The sequence below is a fragment of the Dermacentor andersoni genome, chromosome 10 (genome assembly GCF_023375885.2).
Source record: "Dermacentor andersoni chromosome 10, qqDerAnde1_hic_scaffold, whole genome shotgun sequence".
Classification (NCBI taxonomy): domain Eukaryota; kingdom Metazoa; phylum Arthropoda; class Arachnida; order Ixodida; family Ixodidae; genus Dermacentor; species Dermacentor andersoni.
In genome coordinates, this window is record NC_092823.1 from 55,307,409 (window position 1) to 55,328,600 (window position 21,192).

At 45.1% G+C, this 21,192-nt stretch overlaps 2 protein-coding genes across 4 annotated transcripts in view; both read left to right on the plus strand.

The window, feature by feature from the left end:
* The window catches only part of Tnpo-SR (transportin 3), a 66,483-nt gene extending 53,396 nt beyond the window's left edge, over nt 1–13,087 (plus strand). For both annotated transcript variants that reach the window (XM_050190889.3, XM_050190890.3), the window contains exons 20-25: nt 626–742; nt 1,684–1,778; nt 5,306–5,462; nt 6,059–6,226; nt 8,467–8,579; nt 9,383–13,087. In XM_050190889.3, the coding sequence (XP_050046846.1) occupies nt 626–742; nt 1,684–1,778; nt 5,306–5,462; nt 6,059–6,226; nt 8,467–8,579; nt 9,383–9,443 (711 nt within the window). In that variant the 3' untranslated portion in view covers nt 9,444–13,087. The remainder of the gene's footprint in view (nt 1–625; nt 743–1,683; nt 1,779–5,305; nt 5,463–6,058; nt 6,227–8,466; nt 8,580–9,382) is intronic.
* A 247-nt stretch (nt 13,088–13,334) lies between these two features.
* The window catches only part of LOC126543780 (CUGBP Elav-like family member 1-A), a 575,682-nt gene continuing 567,824 nt past the window's right edge, over nt 13,335–21,192 (plus strand). Inside the window, exon 1 of one of the 2 annotated variants that reach the window (XM_055062366.2) lies at nt 13,335–13,476. The gene's annotated coding sequence lies outside the window, so the exon portion shown is untranslated. Of the gene's footprint in view, nt 13,477–14,017; nt 14,218–21,192 lie in introns of those variants that run through there. The other variant, XM_055062365.2, reaches the window with a different exon arrangement.

Genomic DNA, 21,192 nt, shown 5'->3' on the forward strand with positions numbered 1-21,192 from the left:
AGTTCCATAGCCAAGCCCGGTCAAAACTTGTCAAAAGTCAAAATGGCGGTGGAAGTGCGTTGCCTACTTTAGCCCAGGCGGGTTCGGGTTGCGACGCATCATGCAGGAACGTTTTCACAGCTACTACGTAACAGCGGGGTTCCTTATACATTGGACCCTATGGAAGCTATGCCGGGACCGGATGAAAACGACGTAGCAGCCGGGAAAACGCAGCAGTGAGGAACGTAACGGCGGGGTTCTACTGTATAACGAACTTCTGATACAGCAAACATATCTTGTAGAAGGAAGGTGTTCATTATATCCAGACTCGACTGTAGCAGAACAATACTCCGTTCAAATAAAGCATGACCGACCAATTCTCAAAGTTACTTCCTTATATTTGATTATTCGTTATGCCCATTTTCGTTATAGCAAGGCTTAACTGTATTCGATTGTAAGGTTACTGTGTATTTGGTATTCATCCACCCCTAAAAGGGTGGTATTCATCCACCCCTAAAAGAATATTCACCAGACTACTTGAGAACTGCTGCATTTTCTGTGGGGAGCAAAGTGTTAGGCGTCTAAACCGACCCATTTCTTGCACTCGAATGTCCCGTTTGATTTGTGTGCGTCTCTTTCCCCACAGATGGTGCAGCTGTACCAGGTGCACCAGCACTCCTGCTTCCTCTACCTGGGAAGCATTCTCGTGGACGAGTATGGCTCGGAGGCAGGTTGCGTTCAAGGCCTGATCGAGATGCTGCAGGTCAGTTGGGGTCACCCGTAAATGGCTTGGCGCCCTGGGAGAGGTGTCTCTTTGATCTCGTTCCCACATTAGACTTCTTCGGAGATAACTGAATCATATCTCAATTCCTCGATAAGCCAAACAGTTTTGGAAACCTCTGTACGGCCGCCCATCAGCGCAGGTAAGATGTACTGCTTCTAAGATAAACAGGCTTCATAATTTCCCAGTTGCTCTTACATAGATTATCTTGTGAGGGAGGTTGTGATTGGTTGTGTGATTAAGGTTGAAATCGAGATAAGAGCCGAGATTAGGTTGAGCGTTCAGCTAGAGCTTGAGGGTTTGATTCCCAACTTCGCGCATTCTGACGTAGCCGCATTCTGACACATTCTGATGTGTATAGATCAGATAACCAGTGCTGTATTCGAGTAACAGAATGCGTGCCAAAGGACGGTAAGTGCAGTCGAGAACGGCAGTCGACTAGATGGCACAGTGAGATGAGAAAATTGGCAAGGCATAAGATAGAGTTAGCCAGTGAAACACAGAGGGTGATTACGCTTACACTCCTGCTGTTAATTTACCGCTACAAATTGCAAGTGAAGTCGGAGTTCGGTGCTTTCACTTTGGGACTTCATTTTGTAAAATGCCTTCATCCTCTTTACTGCCATTGCAGTAACAACAAAGACTGACTGACAAGGACAGAATTTTCAGTTGGATCACTCCAATCTCAGATTGGTTGTTTGTCATAGATCTACTTGTTGAGTTGTGTGCATGTCGAAGTTATTTGAAGTGTTTGTACTGTTTGTTGTAACGAGGGTTAGCTGCGAGGTTTCACGTGATTTGTGATTGTTAAAGTAACTTTTCCATGTTACATTCATGCACATTATACCTCAGTTTATTTCAGTGCCTCAGTCCAATTTAACTCTTCGTTTCTTTGTTCTAATTTTCCTTTTTTGCTGATGCAGGCATTTTGTGGTCCGGCCTTCAGGCTGCTGGCAAATGCTGATGCCCTGCGCAACCACCCTGACACAGTCGATGACTTGTTCAGGCTATGCACGAGGTCAGTGTCCTGCTTTGCCTTTCTCGCCATGCCGGATAAGGCTTCCCAGTCTTATCCGGTATGGTCTCCCAGTATGGTGACTGGTTATCCCAGTCTTATCATGAGTTCAGACATTGAACTTGTGAAATGTTCATACATGAAAAGCTGTCCAAAAGGTCTTGTGGTGCACTTGTTTGTCATGGGGGCCTAAAGTCTCGCTCAAAAGTTTGCCCACTTATTCCTCAAACCTCTGGAAATCCCTGTCACCTTTTTGTGCTCACTTGGCACGCTGTGTTAGCTCTACTGGCATTCTCCAGTGAGCACGAGGTTGCAGGTTCGATGTTTAACTGTGGTGTCTGCATTTTTCTATATTTGCTGAACTTTCTTTAAGCAGTGCCTCCAGTAACACCAAAAACAAAAATTTTAGTGACTTATTAATGGTGGTGCCATCTGGTGGCAAAGAGCATCACCACTGTGCTGACACCATGGCCTCCAGGCGGCGTGCATTGTTTTCCAGGCCATTTCACTCGACACACTCCCCAGTAGTTCAAGCGTAGTATTTGCCTATTGTGCACTGTAAGCTGCAAGGTGTGCTGGCCACCGAAGCATCTTGCCGTTTCTTCTTGCTGGCAGAAATTGCATGCAAGTGGCAAATAAGTTATTTATGTGCGCAAAACACACTGATATGTATTGACACTGATATTGCATTGAAATGACATCCATTCGAATCCTGCGACAACGAAATCCCGAGGCGGTAAAATATTTTTGAATCCTCGGCGAAAGTCCTTGGGAATCACTGCACTTCGTGTCTCGCTACAACGAAACTTCTTTTTGGCAGCAATATTGCATAAACTAACATTTCTGAAATGACAGTCCGCATTTACAGTTGAACCCACTTATAACAATATTCAAGTGCCACGAAAATTCTATTGTTATAACCGATAATTGTTGCAAACGGCTTGCACAAGAAAAAATCAAAATAGGGGGATGGCAGGGCTGATGTGAGAAAACTATAATGGAGGGGAGGCCAGTGCCCCTCCCCACAACCTTCCTCCATCCGGGTGCTGAGTGTGTTCACTCGTTTAACTGCTTCCTGGGCGCTCTGATCGCGTGTAACAAGCCGCAACTGTCGGCGTTAAAGAATGGCGCTGCTATAACAACTGCAAAGAGGGGTTGCGAATGGCAAGTGATATGCGAGCACTACCGAGGCATCGCTTTGGTGGCCCCGAAAGGGGCCTCTTAAAAATTGTGAGACGGCTGCCGTGGCAGCCTGTCAGCTTGAGAAATCCAGAAGAAACGCTGAGGCGAGATCGCCGCAAGCATCTCGCCACATACTTCCCCCTGGCTTGCGCGAGAAAATCCTATGTTCGTCAGCCTTGCATGCTTTACGCGAAGCTTGCCGACATCCTTCTCCAAGGCATCCAGGTGCTCCACGTAGTGGGAAAACTGAAAAACGAAGCCTCGGAGGGACTGAATCATCTGCCGGACCTCCTGTGAGGACAACGTTGAGGCAGCAGCCTGCCCTACCGCGTCATTGCTGCCTTCGTTGTCTGATGCAAGCACGTTCGTGACGATCGCCGTATCAGTTGGAAGCACTTTGTTTTCAAATCTCTAGCAGTGCGCTTTCTTTTCACCGACAACATCGTGGATTGCTGATGATCAGCAGGCGGATCAGCTATCTTCCATCTCGGTGGCTAGTCAAACGAGGCTGAGAAACTGTGTGGCCAGGAAAGATTTGGACGCAACCAACAAATACGAATGCGAACGATTGAGCTGTTTGCAGAACTGCACTGAATGAGGAGCCAGCAAGCAACATGTGAGCAATTTGCGAGCAGCGCAGTTGGTGCGGTCCATTCGTGTTTCGGAGGCTGGAGTGGCGCAGAAATATGGAAGCAGTCCATTCGTATTCGGATGGGTGGAAGGGCAAATGGAGAGAGGCGTGCGGAGATAGCTGGAAAATGAGCGCGCGGTGGCTGTTGGAGTAGCAGCCCATCGTGCAGCTACTTGGATTTCTCTTTTCTTTTTTCTTTTCAAGGATTTCATATTTTGCTACCTTTCGGCTCGGACACCCAGCAGCCAGACTTTATCGTTCTAACTAATGATGCGGCGTCTGGGCATTGTAGTAAGCGGGTTATTTCACCATTGAGAACATCCAAAAGTTGACCCAGCAGCAGCTTCTCATTGTAATAACTGATATATTGTGGAAACCGATATCGTTATAAGTGGGTTCGACTGAATTACAATAGGATGGATAGGTGGGCTAGTTGGTAATGCTTTGTTAGAAAACTTTGAGCGCAAGAAAGACACTGGAACCAGAAATAACATGAGAAAACACTGGACGTAGAACACATACGTGTGGTTTGTGTTCCTTTTCTATGTCCAGCAACTTTCTTGCACTCCAAGTTTTCTAATAATGCATTTAATAACTCGCATCGCGCTGTCCATGCCCAAAAACTACTCAAATGCGCTTGTGTGGATGAAGACATTGTTCTACGCAAGGAGATGGTCGACGAGGCCATCATAAGTAATTTGTGCAAAGCTGACAACACCGAGGGCCACCAAGGACCAAAACATCAAGAGAACAACAACTCACGGGATGTGTTAGTCACCTTCGACACAATGCATTTGTTTTTCAGTGAGCATGACGACGATGTGGTAGTGGACGACTTTTTGCAGTGGGAAGGCAGAGCTGTCAAGTTGTCGCAAGGCAAAGCTCGACAAAGAAGCTTACTGACATTTGGCAATAAATTTTTGTTTTGCAAGCCATTTCCCTATCTTTTCTGCCTCATTCTTGCGCCAAGGACATTCCCGCGAAATTGAAATTTTTTGCTTTCCCCGGTGATCTCACTATTGCAGGTTTCAACTGTATGAGCATTATGCAGAGTTCTTGCACAAAAATTTGTCCGTGTGATAGCTGCTTTCTTGTTCTTTTCTTTTTTTCTTTTTCTTTTTTGACAGAGCATTGTCATTTTTAATCAGTTGCATAAGCACAGGTTCGTATTCCTTGACTTCCGAATCCAACAATTGAAAAGGTGTTTAATTCTTAAGGGCCCTTGGTGTCGACGGCACCTAAATGCAATGGCAGAAACAGGTCTCGCATCACAACCGTACTGCTTTACGTGCCACAACTATTGCCACCACAGATGGGAGGTGTAATGTGTAAGGCGAAGCAGTGCGCAAATTGTTGCAGCACGAGATGCCGACGTGTGCCCCAGTCACGAACGTTGATGCTGGGAATTGATATGAAGCAGGATCATATCAACGAGGTTCTACTGTATGTAGTGCTCAATTTCCTGTGTCATGAACATATCAATCCTAAAGTTACTTTGACAGGGAATGTTTTGGTGAAGTTCTTAAGTTGGATGCTCTGGACCCAAAATTCCAGAACCATTTGTGCATAAAAACTGCCTTGTAGGAACAAGTTGCAGAGAATCATGGTAGCCTGAGAGGTAGGAAAAAGGCTGCTCGCTGATGATGAGACTGTTCCTGTGGGTGGAAGTTGTTTTGCGGGTACAATTTCCCATTACCTTGACTTCTCACTCCTTCAGGTACATCCAGCGGATGCCTGTGGTGTTCCTGAAGAACCCCGCCCTGTCGGGTATCATCCAGTGTGCTCTTGCTGCCTGTCCACTGGACCACCGGGAAGCCAACACGTCGGTCATGAAGTTCCTCTGCGACCTCATTCACTGCGGACGAGCCAAGAAGGTGCGTGTCACACCTGCTGTGTGTGCAATGTTGTTGCATGTTGTTTGAAGGTCACTTGCATATCTGCCGACTCTCTTGAGTTTTACGTCTAAGCTGTCTTGGGGAGTCTTGCAGCTGTTCTTGTGCGGTGGTGAAGGCCGGTATGCTCGGTATCGGCCAGCAGTGCAACTTCTGTCGGAGCCCCAAAATTTTGCTTTGAAGCATAATTATTGGTGACCATAAAATAATGGTTGCTTTGAGTATACACCTCTCATGTATAAGAACACCTTCATTGCGTTTTTTTTTTTTTTTTTTAAGCCGCTACTGCACAATTTTTGCTTCTCATGTTGCAATATACTAACCTTTCTGGTGGATTGGCCAGGAATGTTCACTTAACCAGTTCATATGCCCAGGTTGCATGCTCTGCAAGACAGCAGCAGTCGGCGCCTGCAAACTGTGGGGAAGAAGCAAAGAAAGCTTTGCTTTAAAAAAGCGATCTCAAAAGCCATGTTTTTGTGAACTGTATCCATTGAAAGCGACTGCAGGAGCTGGAAACATGTCATGGCCGCCATGTTTTTGACATCACCTGTAGCTGTGTTGTGTGCCGGTGCTTGCAGGAGACACCGGACTTTGCGGAGCGGCAGTCGCTCGTTGGATCCTTGCTGTCCAGCCAGGGCCAGACGATTGTGACCACCCTTATCCAGTCCTCAATCTTCTGCCTGCCCACTGCACTCTTGCCCGATGTGGCAGAGGTGCTCTACGAGTTGATCGAGTTTGATCGGCAGGTGAGGGCTGTGAGGCTGATCGCTGTTAGTCTTGAAATAAAGTGGAACCTTGTCATAGCCAGTATTCGTTACAAGCATATACGTGTTAGATGATGACGTCAGTAAGAAACATTCTAGATTTAGTGTGTTATATTTCAATAGTCTATTAATCGAGGTTTGACTGTACCTAACGGGCAGTACACACCAGGTCTGAGCTGGGTTGTCGTAGTGTTTAGCAGTGTAGCCAAATGCGATACGCCGTCAGTTAAGGCAACAAAGGGATGTGAAGGAATTTCTAGACCACTAGTTCAGCTTTGTATTGAACGATAGACCTTTTTTTGGGTATGCAGGAATGCAAGTGTGCTTGCAAGAATGCGTAGCGTGTTTTATCATCTTTTGTCATAATTATCTTATCACCTCAGTGGGCTGCATGGGAATAGCGCAGGCTTCCGCCAGAACAAGGTTTATTGCCAGTAACGAAGGAAAAACAGCAACATGGCTCCATTTTTTATTTCGGCAGCAGTCTCAACATAAATGACTGTAATGTAAATGTACCCCCCACAGACAGATGCACTGATGCCGGAGCACTATGGCACAAGTCTCTGTCACGGTGCAGCCAAACCTCATTCAAGTGAAGTCGCATCTACCACTAAAATACCATCGTTGTACCTTATATTTGTTGCAAGAGTAAACAATGATGTTAATGAAAACAAGCTTGGAATCAGTTCTATGCAAGAGTGATGACATATACCGGCACCACCAACTACTGTATCACTGGGCCAGCAAAAGCTTTGCCTGACCCTACACTGAGCAACCAGCTTGTGCATGTGGTGGCATGAGACGTTAAATCTCCGCATTTCACTTTTGTGCATTTCACATGCGATCGTGTCAGCCATTCAAAACAATGGCGTGACAATGACAGTGGCACGGTTGGTGTGATCCCCCAGTATCGGCACACCGGCTGGCTGCCCATGACTTAACCAAGCAAACCTCCCAGCCAAAATGCTCATGTGTGTTCAGAGTGTGCATTTTTAATAATGAGATCATTCAGGTATGCTAAACCCTGCCGTTGTAAGTTACCCTTGCAAAGAATTCAAAATTTCTGTGAACAGATTACGCATACTTAAGGGAACCCTGAAACGATTTTGATATTTTGCGAAGAACCGAGTCGTTAAGGTAGGTCCTTCTGGTCATTAAGTGACGCATTTAAGCACTCTGTGTAACGCTTGCAATTTGTTATAAGGTTTTAAAGATGTGCATCGCTACTGATCAGCCGCCCCCTTACAATTTACGCGTTAGCCCTTGTTGATGTCAGTTGTACGAGCTATCCAATTGGCTGCCCAGGTTGGGTCATCGATAATTTTGCCAACTTTATGTTGAACGAATGTTGTTCGTAATAGTTGGAATGTTGGTTAACTTGTTTTATATAAAAAAGAAAGATCTTCTGGCACACCGCAAGTGTCGTCTGCTTGTGTTGCAACATTCTCCGTGTTGATGCGTGCTGCGCAGTCACTGCTGGCCTCGAGCTTTCTTTTCCTGAGAACTATCGATCGAACTTGCTACGTTTTACGCTGCAAATCTAGCAATCGGCGACATGTCAAGCTGCGAGATAGTGTCCCTCTGCGAGGCAACAGATGAGCGGAATGGCTGTAGTGCATCGGGCTGTCGGTTTCTGATCGGCGCCAGGGTCTATGCATTCGTGGCCGTCACTTCACGCCGGAGGATTACTACCGTAATAGAGAGTTTTAGCGTGTCCAGTATTTGGGTAAACGCAACTGCAAACTGATTGGGCGTTTCAGTGAACGAGCAGAGGTGGAAACATGAATGGCCTGCATGGTGCAGCCATCTGGTGGCACAGAGCTCAACCAGACAGCACAGAGCTAATATAGCAGTAACGAAGTGTGTTCTACTTTTACGCTGGTGTAAATTTTTGACAGGGGTGTAATCGTGAACACATTGTATTTTGAAATGTTTAAGATGTTTTGCATTTGGTTACAGCTGCTATTTGTGTGGAGCCTCATTATTTTGTCCTGTGAGCAGCAAATATTAACTTTGGTATTATTGATTGTCGCTTTGAATCTTGCATTTACTGTTTTGTTGTATGCAGCCATAGAAAACCCACTGATGTGAAGTGTGGCTAGCCAGATTTAACACTTGCTTTGTTTTATCTGAACATTTGTTAAATTGTGCGCGATATTAGTGTACTTGTTGTCGCATGACAACACATGTGATTCTGCCTGCCTTGCAATTCTGTCTGCCAGGCACTGACAACATGGCTGGAGAATGCTCTGAAGCTTCTGCCAACACACGGTAGTGGTGGGGCTGTGACGGCCACGCCAGCTCAGCTGCAGGAATTCCTCTCCACAGTTACTAGGTGGGTATTCTCTTGTTTCGCCACGTTCTTGTTTTTGTACAAAATTATTCCACAGTGATATCTACATACAAAAAAAAAGGAGTACTTTGTCTAGCAGCTAACTAGTAACGTTTTGCTCTTCTCCTTGCATTCCTTAGATGCTGATGCTGTATAGAATGCCATATAAGGTGGTTTGATTTTGATTATCATATTAAAAATATCAGTGCCTGTTCTTTACATTTCTTTGCATACTCTCTACCCCCCCCCCCCTTACCCCTCAAACTTCCCCTGCCCACAGCTGGCCTCAAAGTAGTGATCGTGGTAAATAATAAGTTAGGGAATGCGAATTAGCTAAGTTTGAATCGAAAAGCCCATTGCTGTGATATGAGCACTCTACTACTCCGGAGCCGCATTGCGTTGCCAGCATAAAGAAGTTGTGTCGTCACCTGACTTTCCTGTGGCAATGCCACTCATATATGGTTGATTCCGCTGCGACAGAACAGTGGTGCCGTCTGGCGTGGCTACAGCAGAAAGGAGATGTTTACCGTGACGCTGAAAGATGCTGCTACCATTTCATTGCCGCGGAATCTTGTTTTCAATGGTAATCCCTTGTGATGACGGCTTATTTCTCATTTATCATGGATGAAACTTGGGGGCTAAATAATGCCCACAAATGCATTAAACTAAACTTCATGCAGAATGGTAACTTTGTGTGAAATTTGAGTGGAGATCAACCAGCGGTTTGGTGGGTCTTACTTGAGTAAACACATTAGTAGTTTTGTATTATGCAGCATTCACTGGTGTCTCTCTCTCTGTTTATGCAGTGCCGAGCACATGAGGAGCATTTCGACATCGCTACGGGACTTCTCTAGGCTGTACCGATGAGCAGCATGTGCAAATTGTCTCGCAGGACTATCCCTACAGTTGTGGTGGAGCTCTTTGATCATTCGTTTGGCCATTTGCCCCCCTCGTGTGTTGACAGCTCGTCCCAACGTCTGTGAACTGCATTGTCCAGCGTCACCTTGTGGACATTGTGAAGTTCTGGAGAAGAGTGCTGATACAATGCTTCTTGGGAAGTATTGTTCATATTTTTTAAGTATTTTTTTTTTTTTTCTGTATTCATCTGTTTGAAACGGAGCTGTAAAGTTCTGGAGAAGAGTACTGCTGTTTTTCAATAATTTTTTTTTTTTTCTGTATTCATCTGTTTGAAACGGAGCTGTTGGCTGGCTGCAGACACAAGTGTGTGAGCCCAGTCCTGTTCCCAAGTGGCCTGTTCAGATGTGTGACCTGTTCTCTTGTTGGCCACGACACGACTCACTCTTACTCGCTCTGGCTAACAGAGTTAGTGGTTTCCTTTAACTCCCTCCCGGGCAAGTGTCCCATTTGTACGACTGACCTTGGCTACAGCTTGCATCTGGCTTGGATTTGTTTTGCCTGAGGTATTGTGGCCCTCTGTTAAAGGCTGTGCTCTTAAACCCATCACTCGTGCCGCCTTGCATGCTGAACACTAAGTCATTGCTTTGTTGTTTTCTTGCTTTCATTGAATTGTTGAAATTTCGGGAAGGATCATGTTGCTACATTGAATGCTCAAAGCAGTGCTTCTTTTATACCTGTTGAAGACTGTTTGCAAGTGTGTGTGCAGGTGTGAGACTTTTCCATGAGGTAGTGTTGTGTACATATGTGCCTCAAATTTTATTCTGTTGGTCTACAGGCAAAGCTTTACGGTGCAAGTAATAGGTATCTTTAGTTTCCTAGCAAGGCACTGGCATGGCAGGTGTAACGGGGAAAGGTGCGATGACTAATTGTTTTGCATGAAGTTCAATTAATGTGGTGGCTTCAATAGCTAGGGATTGTGGGGTTCGATTTACTTTTAATGCCGGAGAAAAGCTGCGTTGGGGAGAATAGTTTTAGGAGATTAGGTTTTTTTTGATGCCACAAAGGCATTGAAACTGTTGGGGCTGTTGTTGAATCGCCTGGCTGGTCAATCGGCGGGCGTTTTTTTGGGTCATGGCGCTGAATGGTGTGCTATCGTGCAGAAAAGTTGGCGACAGACCTACTTTTTCTGGCGGCAGGATTTAAATGTGTGTCGCATGCTGTTGACGTACCTTGACGTAGTGCTTGCAATGATGATGCTGGTACTGCTGCTATCAGGCTTGACCCGAACTACCAAGCGCATGTCTTGCATTGCAAAAGAATTGGCTGCTGTTTCCAAGGCAGCATTGGTCAATACTGGGCGTCATCGCCATGGCAACAGCTGGCAAAACGTGGGACTGCGTGGGCTGTTTACTTGTACCGCCTAAGGATGTGCAGTGATAGGGACCCAGTTGCTAGAGCTATGCGAGTCGCATGGCTGTGGTTGCATGGTCATGTGTTCCGGTTAGGTCTGATGGTTGCGGTGCGTACAAAAATGCAGGATGTCTGGTGAACCCGACATGATTGTTAGATTTTTTTGTTTTGTTTGTTTACTGGAAGATTACAAGGCAAAGGGGGTGTTCCAAGCAACGGTAAAGCTGTGATTGACTAACAAGACCAAATTTTCTGAAGCATTTGTGCGTGACCTCTATGCACTTGTTGGTGTGACACGCTTCAGTGGGTCTTGATGCATGGTTATGTTTTGGTGCTATGCCCTTGCATAGTTGATTAGCTACTGAGCACAGAATGTAACGAGTGTGAAACAACAGGTGAATGCTTTTCCTTGGCATGCGTTGCTGCGCAATGGTGGCAGTTATTGTTCCTGTCTTAAGGCACTAAAGATAGTTTTTTTTTTATTGTATTTTTTAGTATCTGCTTCATCTGGACGCATTTCATAATGGTGACAGCCATTTGTAGACTGCTTGATGCGTATGCATGGCTGTGACATTGGAGGGTGTTGATTTACAAGCAGTGCCGGATGCTTCACCGCTTTCAGCTTGATGGTCACGTCGTTTCATTTTTTGAAATGTCTGAACTGGACTGCTTAGGTTGTGACTTTCACCAGTCATGCCTCCACGAAATGGGGCCTACCTGCCCGTCATATGCCAGACGTCTTCAACTGCGTAGGCTTTGGTTGAGTAAAGTGAACCGTGTGCTTGCAACGCGTAGCACTGATTCAAGTGCATCTGTTTCGTCAGGATGCAAAATGGGCTACCTGCCTGTCGTGTTCCAGAAGTCTTCAACTGCAGAGCTCCTGGCCAAGGGAAGTGAAATCAGTGCCTGTAAGACGTAGCACTGATTTCAGTGTGGGATGCAGAATGCAGAAGGGAAGCTATGTGGACCCTGTAATGGTGGTTATGGACAAGTACGTGCTTGCATGCCGGTTTGGAACTCTTGGAGGATGAATCATCACGGGGCCAAGTTTGAAGCAGTATAGACAAGTGGTCTGGTGCTGGTTTTAGTAAGTGCTTTGCTTGGTTGGAAAGTTGCTTCTTAGTGCAAGCCCATGCAAACTGCATCATATCGGTTGTAAGTGGAACTAGTGTCTAGTAGGACGATTTTACTGCCGAGGCTTCCACAAGGGGGTGTGTTATGCCTACTAGCAACCTACTGACATTTATCTAAATGTGATAAACATGGTGCCCTGTCTAACAGTATGGTAGGCTTTATAAATGTAGATTGTCCTTGAGAGAAGTGTGCTCATTTTTCAGGAGAAGGCAATTTTTGAGACATGTGCATTTCACCTGTAACCATGCTGAACTGTAAAAGATAGCCAGATGGTTGCTTCACTACAATAAGATCATTCCGTTATGGAGGGAAGGTTGTCTCCATATCTAGCTATGTCTGCAGCACACTTAAAGAAAAAAATAATGATGCTCCCATGACTTGGAAGACTTGGGCATGCCTCATTTCTAGCACCGAGGTTTCAGGCGTTACAATGTGCATATTTTCGTAAAGTGCTGCAGTGCATTATATTTTGTAGTACAATAAAGGTGTTTCTAAGTTTGGGAGCTGTGGCATTGGGGCCACTTCAGCTAGTAAGAATTTTTATAACTCTGTTCTGCTTGCGCATCTGTTGTGCCCATTTGCTCTTGCCATTTCACATACAGAGGTGTTTTTTTCGTTGCAAAGTTTTCGCCCGTTTATTCCAGTTTGGCATGGCTTTGAGGCAGTCAGCTTCCTTTAATTTGATTTTGCAGAACACGTGACAGTTGGTTCATACTACATAAATTTTAAGAGCAGCCTTAATTGTCACAATCAGTTAGGGAATTAGCACGAAGCGACAAGCTACGGCAAAATAGCTTGTCGGTGTTTCAGCTGAAACAAACAAAAACGTACAGGCACTGGTTTCACAGTTTGAACATAATTTAATTAAAATGCTTATCGAGCTAACTGATGTTCAATTAAAGGAAGGTGACTGCACTAAATATGTTTCAGTACTGCAGTTCCCTGGTCATTGTGCAAGTATTCTAGGTAATTTTTGTTTTCTAATTCTACTGCCAATTTGCCCCTTTCAATAAGTAAATATGTCACAGTCTAAGACAAATAGAATATTACGGCTTCGTTTTATGCTTTAGAAATTGTCGGTTTTCATAAAAAGAAAAATGTAAATATCACTCCGTTTGTCCTGTCCTCTCTCTTAAAATGTCACACAACATACACATATATCAATGATGAATTAACAATTGTAGCAACGCGATCTCCGCTTTCAGGCCTAAAACCTGAAACGTAAGCAGGGAGTGTGGCCCTAGAGTTGCTGCAGATTGCGTGCTTTGGTTCTTCAAGAAGATTTAGAGTTCGCCGAAAAGATTTAAAAGCAAACTGAGCGGGCACCTTGTCGAGTACGAAACTGCGGATGGAAACCTGATGGGGTTATCGTGTGGATACGTTCATGCGGCTTCACGTGTATCTGTTTATGTGCGATCGTCTGCTTTTCGTGGCTGTTTTGGTGTCTCCGTTCTGCCGGAATCGTTTTTCCCGTGTGTCCCGGCGTCTTTTAAATGTGGTACGTACACATCCTCGCTGCTCTCTAGCGTGTTTCGCGATTCACAACGATGCGCCATCGAGGCGCCAACGCGGCAAGCGCCGTGGCATTGCGTATGCGTGCACTCCGCAGACGCACATGTGGCTTTCGCGGTCGGCAAGCAGAAGGCCGCTGTACATGTAGTTTACAGTTTGCGTTTTCATCCTGCTATTCATCGCACACCACATAGCGGGCTAAATGATGGTTACATTCCTCCGATCGCTTTCACTGCCTAAATCGGCGTTCGCGTTATGCCCGGGAAATCGCTGCGATATTGTGGCTGGGATAATGAAGTCACAAGATTCCCGATGTTTTGCTTTTATTTATTCCAGCCTCGTTATTTCGCTTTCCAGCGCTTGGCGCGCTCCTAAGGTGATGTTTGTATTCTCGCGTACAGCTTCGCGTTGGAAGACGAGTCTTCGTTCACGTATTGTGTGGTGCGGCATCGCGAAGAAAAAGAAAAACAACAAAAACGAAGATTAGAGATGCAGAACGAAAGCACTTGTTGAAGGCGGCATCGCTCGCTGGGAGCGTTGCGGTCGCCACGAGCGAAACTCTCTTCATTTCGTTTTTAGTTTTGTTCATGCCTCTCCCGTGCTGCCATCCAGCGGCAAAGTCCTGCGCCACGCCATTTTGTTTGGTGTTGTCCGTGGTGTTTTTTCTAGTGTTGTTTTGTTTGTGCGTCTATGTGTGTTGTCTGTCTACGTCCCTTGTGCTCCGTAGGTAATGTGCCTTTCACCTATCTCTTTAATACCTAACCCGTGCGTCCCGGCGAACGCGTGGGAGGTGTGCCGCGGCGACGCATCGGGTCGCACGTTTAAAGGTCTGCGCCCGCCGGCATGGCATGGCATTTGAGAAAAAAAAAGTTGCCGCTCTCCGGGAGCCTCGGCGTTTCACAATCGGTGCCGGACCTCGGTTTCTTTCTGCGCAGGGGTTTTTGCCGTCGTTTCCGATCAACCCGGTGCGAACGGGACCTGGTCCGAAGCGAAGCAATTCGTTCTCTCCGCGGTTAGCGAAAGAAAAAAAGAAAAAAAAAAGCCACCCCCTCTTCGTAGAGAAACGCGCTAGCTGGTAGCAACCGGTGCCTTAAGCGGCGGAGTTGCTTGACCCCTAGCTCTTGTTGGCTAAGCATTCCGGTTAAATGGCAAGCACGCTTCGTAACATGCGTCGATTGTCTTGTGCCCGCGTTTCGCACTGACCGCGAACGCCGAAAAGCCACGCATTTCTTTTTTTTTAATCTTTCATTTCGAGGAAACAAAAGCCCCGCTTCGTTTCGACCCCGGAACGGCCGCCGATCTTCGAAACACCCGGGTCGAGGAAAAGGCAAAAGAAAATTGCGGCCGTCCTTTCGAGCGTGAACCGCGTTGTTCGCGGAGAGACTGCACACATATTTTAGGCTAATGCCTTCCACCCCCCGTACTTCGATTGCACGAGGTCTTCGGAAAGACCCGCATTCGTGTTTCTTCCCACGGAGTCGTCTTCAAACAAACGCCAGCCGAAGGAGTCCGCCCATAGATCACGCGTACACAGATTCTCCTTCGGCTAAAGAAACGAGCCACGCTGGTTCGTATTGCACGTTGACTCGTCGTGGTCACGGCATTCCTCGAACTCGAAGCAGATCTCTCGCCCGTGTCTTTTCTTTTTTGTTTGTTTTTGTTTCTTTCCGCCAACAGATCGTGCACAGTCCGGTTCCGATTCGAAACGCGGTGGGAGTGTTGCCGGAGTGTGCGATAGTGTCAAGTTGTGATTGGCAATCGCGCGTTCTCCGAGATAAATCTTGCACGGCCAAATTGGGGCTTGGCGAAAGCCCGCGCCCTTCGTTTCGCGATCCTCGTTTTAGCTGCACGCGGGTTCGAATGCCACGGTCAATCGACGGACGGGGGGAGGCCGAGGTCGTGCGTGATACGCGAACGCGGCTTCCGTCTCGATCTCCGAAAGTTGCACGCGTGACACGTCCCAGCATCGGTCACGTGCGAGGCAACGCGTCGGCCTTTCTTGCGTTTTTGTCTTGACTGCAGTGCGGACGCAGATAGATTGAGCGTGTCGCCGGGCCCGCAAATACCATGAATCGCAGTGTGTTTCATTTGCTGTTCGGAACTGTCGGTGCCCTGTCGTGTGTGTGTTTGTACTACATTGCCTCTTGTCAACGAAACTGTTAAAGTTATCCGCGCTTTGTTAAGCGGCTATCTCCTTCGCTCGGCGTTCTGAAAAACAATTTATTCGAAGCATTGCTAAAATCTTGTTTGCCATCTTTTGGAGCAGAGCTAGTGAAAAGTTCATTTACAGCTTGGAAGTGTTTGAGCCTTGGTTTGTAATACGAAACAAGGACTAATGTTAATAGCCTTGATCGTCAGTAATTTTGATGAAGTTGTGCTCCTCCTGCCTTGGGCATGAAACTTTTTTTTTTCAGCTTCTGCTGTATTGCAGAACTTTGTTGCTTGCCATTAAGATGCCTGCAAAGCTTCTGCTGTCTACATCTATGAATAGCATGAACCTGCGTCAAATGTTGTATTGAAATACACATGAAATACTGCATTTCCATGCATTCACAGTGGAAGACCAGGCAGCATAAGCCTCTTTGTAACGAGACAAGGTTTAGTGAAGCCATTCAGCTTTTGGCATTCCTCTGCCATTTAGGGTGGTTGTTCAGGCAGATCTTGAAGGAAATGAATGAATGAATGTAAACATTTGTTACGGAGGGCTGTGCCATGATGCCTTCTAGTGCAGAGACCACTATTACATCTCGCATACTAGTTCGCCAGTTTGCTTGGAACATTCTCAGGCTATGAATATGAAGTTGTATACTTGCTATTATGACAGGCAGTTGAACCCCCTTTGTGTGCGGAATATCTGTGTAGAGGTTCTGACAGGATAGTGCAGAACCAGGCAAAGAACTGTTCCTGTAAAAACTAGGTTTTATGTTGTAACTAAAATGGGCACTCCACTTAGTTTAATTCTGAACAGAGATGTAGGTTATACTGTAGCATTGGGATTACCTAGACTACGTTTCATACACAGCGTGCAACGATGTGGAGGCTAGCAAGAATTTTCGTAGTAGCCGCGTTCTCACCGAGAAACAGTTCAGTGTTTTTACCAGCGGTTACTTGAAATTGTTCTTTATTTAGGCTCAATAATGAATAAAAACACTTTATACCTTAAAAATGACGTGCTATACGGCTGGTAATACATTGTTATAAATCATTTTGTGTTTCGTTATGTTCCTTCTCGGGTTTTTCATTTGCAGCCCATTGCAGTGCCTCACGTGTAGGCTTGTACTGAGTTCACGCAATATTGTGCGGCTTGAAACTTGACTCCCAGACATGCAGAGTTGTACATTTTGATTACCGAACTTCTTGAGTAGGTTCCACAGCATTGCGCGCTAAGCATGAAACAGCATATAGTGTGCTTTTCTCAATGTTGCCATGAATGATGCCATGGTTTTACCTGTTATGGTAGCATAACCTCTTCAAGTGCTGGGTGCACAATTGTGCAAGCCAAGATAGGGCACCAAAAGAAAAGCATCGGTGAGAATAATGATATTGAAAATATGTTGCATTCATCTTAGGACACTTCTCATTGGACTTGTGCTCCAAGTTTGAATAGCAGGTGGAAAGTGATTCTGGGGAACCAATAGGAAAGTAGACAGCTGGATGTGTGCTTTTTCTGTTAGCATGTTGTTGTGTAGCGGGTTCGCGTCTTTCATTGAGTTTCGCAATGCTTTACGTCAAGGATATTTTTCAAGTGGCTTGATGGATGTTTTCCCACATATGCTGGACAAATATATCTGACATTCCTCTTTGGAGTTCTCGCAAGGTGTTGACATTATAGAAGTTTGATGAAACTGGCCAAGGAATTGAAAATTTTTAGTTTGTTCTGTAGCAGCACAACTTTATTGATACTGAAGATGCAAGGAATGTGGTGCAAATACTTTTCAGCAGACAGAATTAATTGGCTCCTGAAGGAAGGGTATGATCACGGTCGCCCGGTCTGCTTTGCTCAAAAACTTGTCGAAAATGGCACCATATGATTCCGTGGGTTGATCAGGCGTGGTAGCATACAGAGTGCCCTTTAGGCGACATTGTCGAGATCTACACTACACCATAGCTTGGTTGAGCAGGGGTCAAATGTTGCCGATACGCTTTTCAATACTTTAGCATACTCACTTTTACCTCTTTGGCGACTGCTCTTTTTCCAAATGAGTGCGCATTTTATTATTATTTTTTTTCATTTACAGTATGGTACTACACACCTGTCCTATGTCAGAACAGCCCATGGGCAAAGTAGTGCCTGCTTCTCATTATGTAGACCACCGATAGTCTGATCTCTGGGACATGGCAATGTCTCGGGAACGTTTGCTTTGCACTTTCTTGGCATGCCCACTTGCGGGCTAGCGTGCATGTGTCTATCCAAGATCACGTAGTGCTTGGCGTATCGTTCTGTGCTCGTCTTTCCATAGTGGACTTGGTGGCTGTTCAGATTATGTGCAGCAACGTAAACATACCTTGGAGCATTCCTTTGTTGTGGCCTCTTGCAAATACATGCACCAGTCAATCCTTTGCTGAAGCCCCGAATCACTTCTCACAAACATAATTCACTGACCAGTAGCTGCTGCTTCAAAATGATTATTGAGTACAAGACATTAATGAGACTGATTAGCCTAGTTGTGTAGCTGGCACGCTGCTCTAAACAACTTGGTTAAAAGGTGAAAAGTAAATGAAGGACTAGAATAATAATAAATAAATTCATGAGTGAAAAAAAGAAAAGCCCAAGAAGATAAATGTATAGAAGCATGAAAAATATAAAGATTTTTCAAATAACTACAGACATTGACTCTATGAGCCCTACAAAACCCTGTATGTTTCAGTGGGAGTCATTGTGCATGCGTGCATTGCATTTGACTTGGTGTTGCCTTCACCAGTTACTTTTTATTTAAAATTTTCACAATTTCCGTTGTTATACATGTCGCAAACCAATTGCAAACACCGTGATATTCCTCATTAACTGAAGTACTGGAATTGTTGTTTGTGAGAATGACCTTTGATAATCATGCTTCTGTTTTGATAATCACGCTTCTGTCTAAATGGAACTATTACAGTATGTTTAAGTTGGATTACTCTTGCAGTAGTTACGTACCTGCCGTAAATGTTCATTGGTTATGGCCTTCTGCTGCTGAGCTGGAGGCTACAGGTTCCTTTTTCACCCGCGGCAGCTATATTGTGATGAGAGCAGAAAAAAAAAAAAAAAACTTTCTTGTGCCTAGATGTAGGTGCGCATTGAAGAATCCCAGATAGTCAAATCGAGAGCCTTCCACAATGGTGCCTCTTATTGTCCCTCTGTTTCTTCAGGCCATTATGCCCACTGGACCAATAAATCAGTTTTGGCAGCGTTTCTCTAGCGCGAGGACACAACTTTGTCTATCGTAAAACGAACAATTGCTTTTAGGGGTCAAATACAGCTATTCACAGACACTGTACGAAAATACAGGCACCTGCTGGTAATAGTTGACATCACCCAGCTGCATAACTTGCAACATTCTTTATAACTTCTTCATCACTGGCGGAGCAGGCAGTACAACTTTGTGTTGCGTAAGCAGTCGAGTGGAGTGTAAAGTAGTCCAGGGCATTCTGCAGAATCACCAGGTAGAACGCATATTACAACACATCTCTGATAACGAAAGATGGCCAAGTTCGCAGTTCTGTGGAAGCATTAAATAGGATGAGTAGGAACATATTTGCAAAGTGAAATGGAGGTCACGCTAAATCGTACATCTGCTGGGTCTTCCATAGTTGATTGAAACACCCTATCAATATCCAAGCTAGTGTAACGTCAGCATGTCTTCTTCGTTTTGGGAAAAAGAGCGACCGACGTGTGGTGTCATGCCTGCCTATATCTATGAATGGAACATGTCTTTACTGGCTTTTGCTCCACATTAGTGTGCATTCAAATATTCATGGTGTGTTTCCCCATAGAGTGGACAGCTTTTTACATATAACTGGCAGGATATACGCAATCAAAGAAAGAGAGATGCTCCATTTAATACTTAGCAGGCAACGGTGGAGAAGCTAGTCAAGCAGCACGGTTATAGAGGTGTCATTAGGTGCATATTGCAGTACAGTTGCTTTTTTTTAACTGTGACACTTTCTATGAAGCGGCTGCTTGATATGCTCAACTACAACTTGTGAAAATAAGGGGGCGTGAAGTGACATTATTTGTGCACGCTTGTGCCACTAGTATGCAGCTTTTTTTTTTAACTGTGACACTTTCTATGAAACAGCTGCTTGATATGCTCAACTGCAACTTGTGAAAATAAGGGGGCGTCAAGTGACATATTATTTGTGCACGCTCATGCCACTAGTATGCAACATACTCTGTTTTGGTCGCCAGTGTAAGCAGTGTGCTGGCGACCAAATGGCGATCTAGTCGCAAGAATGGGTAACCTTTCTTGTAGTAATTGTGCCAGACTTTGTGACCAAAGTGAATAAGATGCGACGTTAGATTGAATTGCTGATGAATCCCTTGAGTTGCATTTAAGTAAAAAGAAGTCTTACAAGTGCTAGCTTCTTCTGAAGTAATAGAACCCATTGCTAAGCACTGCTGGAATGGCTTGCAGGAGCTTTAACTGTTACTGCCAGGATCACTCACCAACTGTGGGTTTTCGTGTGATGTCATAGGTTGGATTCCTGACAACAGCAGCAGCATTATTACTTAGGCAGGATGCATAATTGCTCATGTGCTGTGCTTAGAGTGAATTTGAAGTACCCCGGATGACCAAACTCACTTGCTGCCCTTCATTATGGCATCTATTGTAGCCCGGGTGGGACTTTGGGACATTTATACCACATATATCAGTAATTATCACTGTTTCTTTTTTGGAAGTACACAAATAAGGACAATTTTAAGATTACTTGATGTGGTAGATCAGTGGCTGGTTTGCTACTGCGCACAAGATCACAATTTTAATTTCTGGCTTTGGTGATTGCACCTGAGTGCCAGTGGAACTAAGAAAAAATTAAGATTGGCAGCTGAGGGCAAGTTGGTACGTTTCTGTCATGGAGAAAGCAGCACGAAAGATGCAGCTCAGAGTGGAGAGCAACAGCAGGATGGGCGCATAACTCACAACAAAGATTTTATTTGACCCAAGGGATATTTATACATGTACTAGAAAAACAGAGTAGCATACACAGCAAGCAAACCAACTTGTATAGACAATGACCTTTTGTGTACTTAGATTATAGGTGCACATTATAGAATTCCAGGCATTCAGAATTATGATATCGCTGCGTGCTGCTGGGCTAATAGGTTCGTACTTCTTGTGGCAGAAAAGATGCAGAAACAAGGAAACAACTAGATGGGAAAGAATGTCGCAACTTCCGAAGCGCTGGCAAGACTAGAACTCCTAATTGCAGCTTCGTTTATGCCCCTTTGCAGGTTCGCTTTGTGAAACTCCCACCAGTTATCATATTTTGCATTGCTGCCTGCAGTGCAGCTATGGATTGTTTGACCCTCTTTGAGAACATTGATCTTTGTGAGCTGTGCATTTTGAAGCATGATCATTCAAGGTAAAGGGATTATGGGGTAACTCCTGTTGGGTCATTTCTGTGGTCAAAGCGTTTATCGCCTGTTATTAGGGTGGGGCACTTCCCGAACTCCATAATATTTTTGCCCTAGTAACTTGTATGGAGTGAGTGTTAGTCTCTA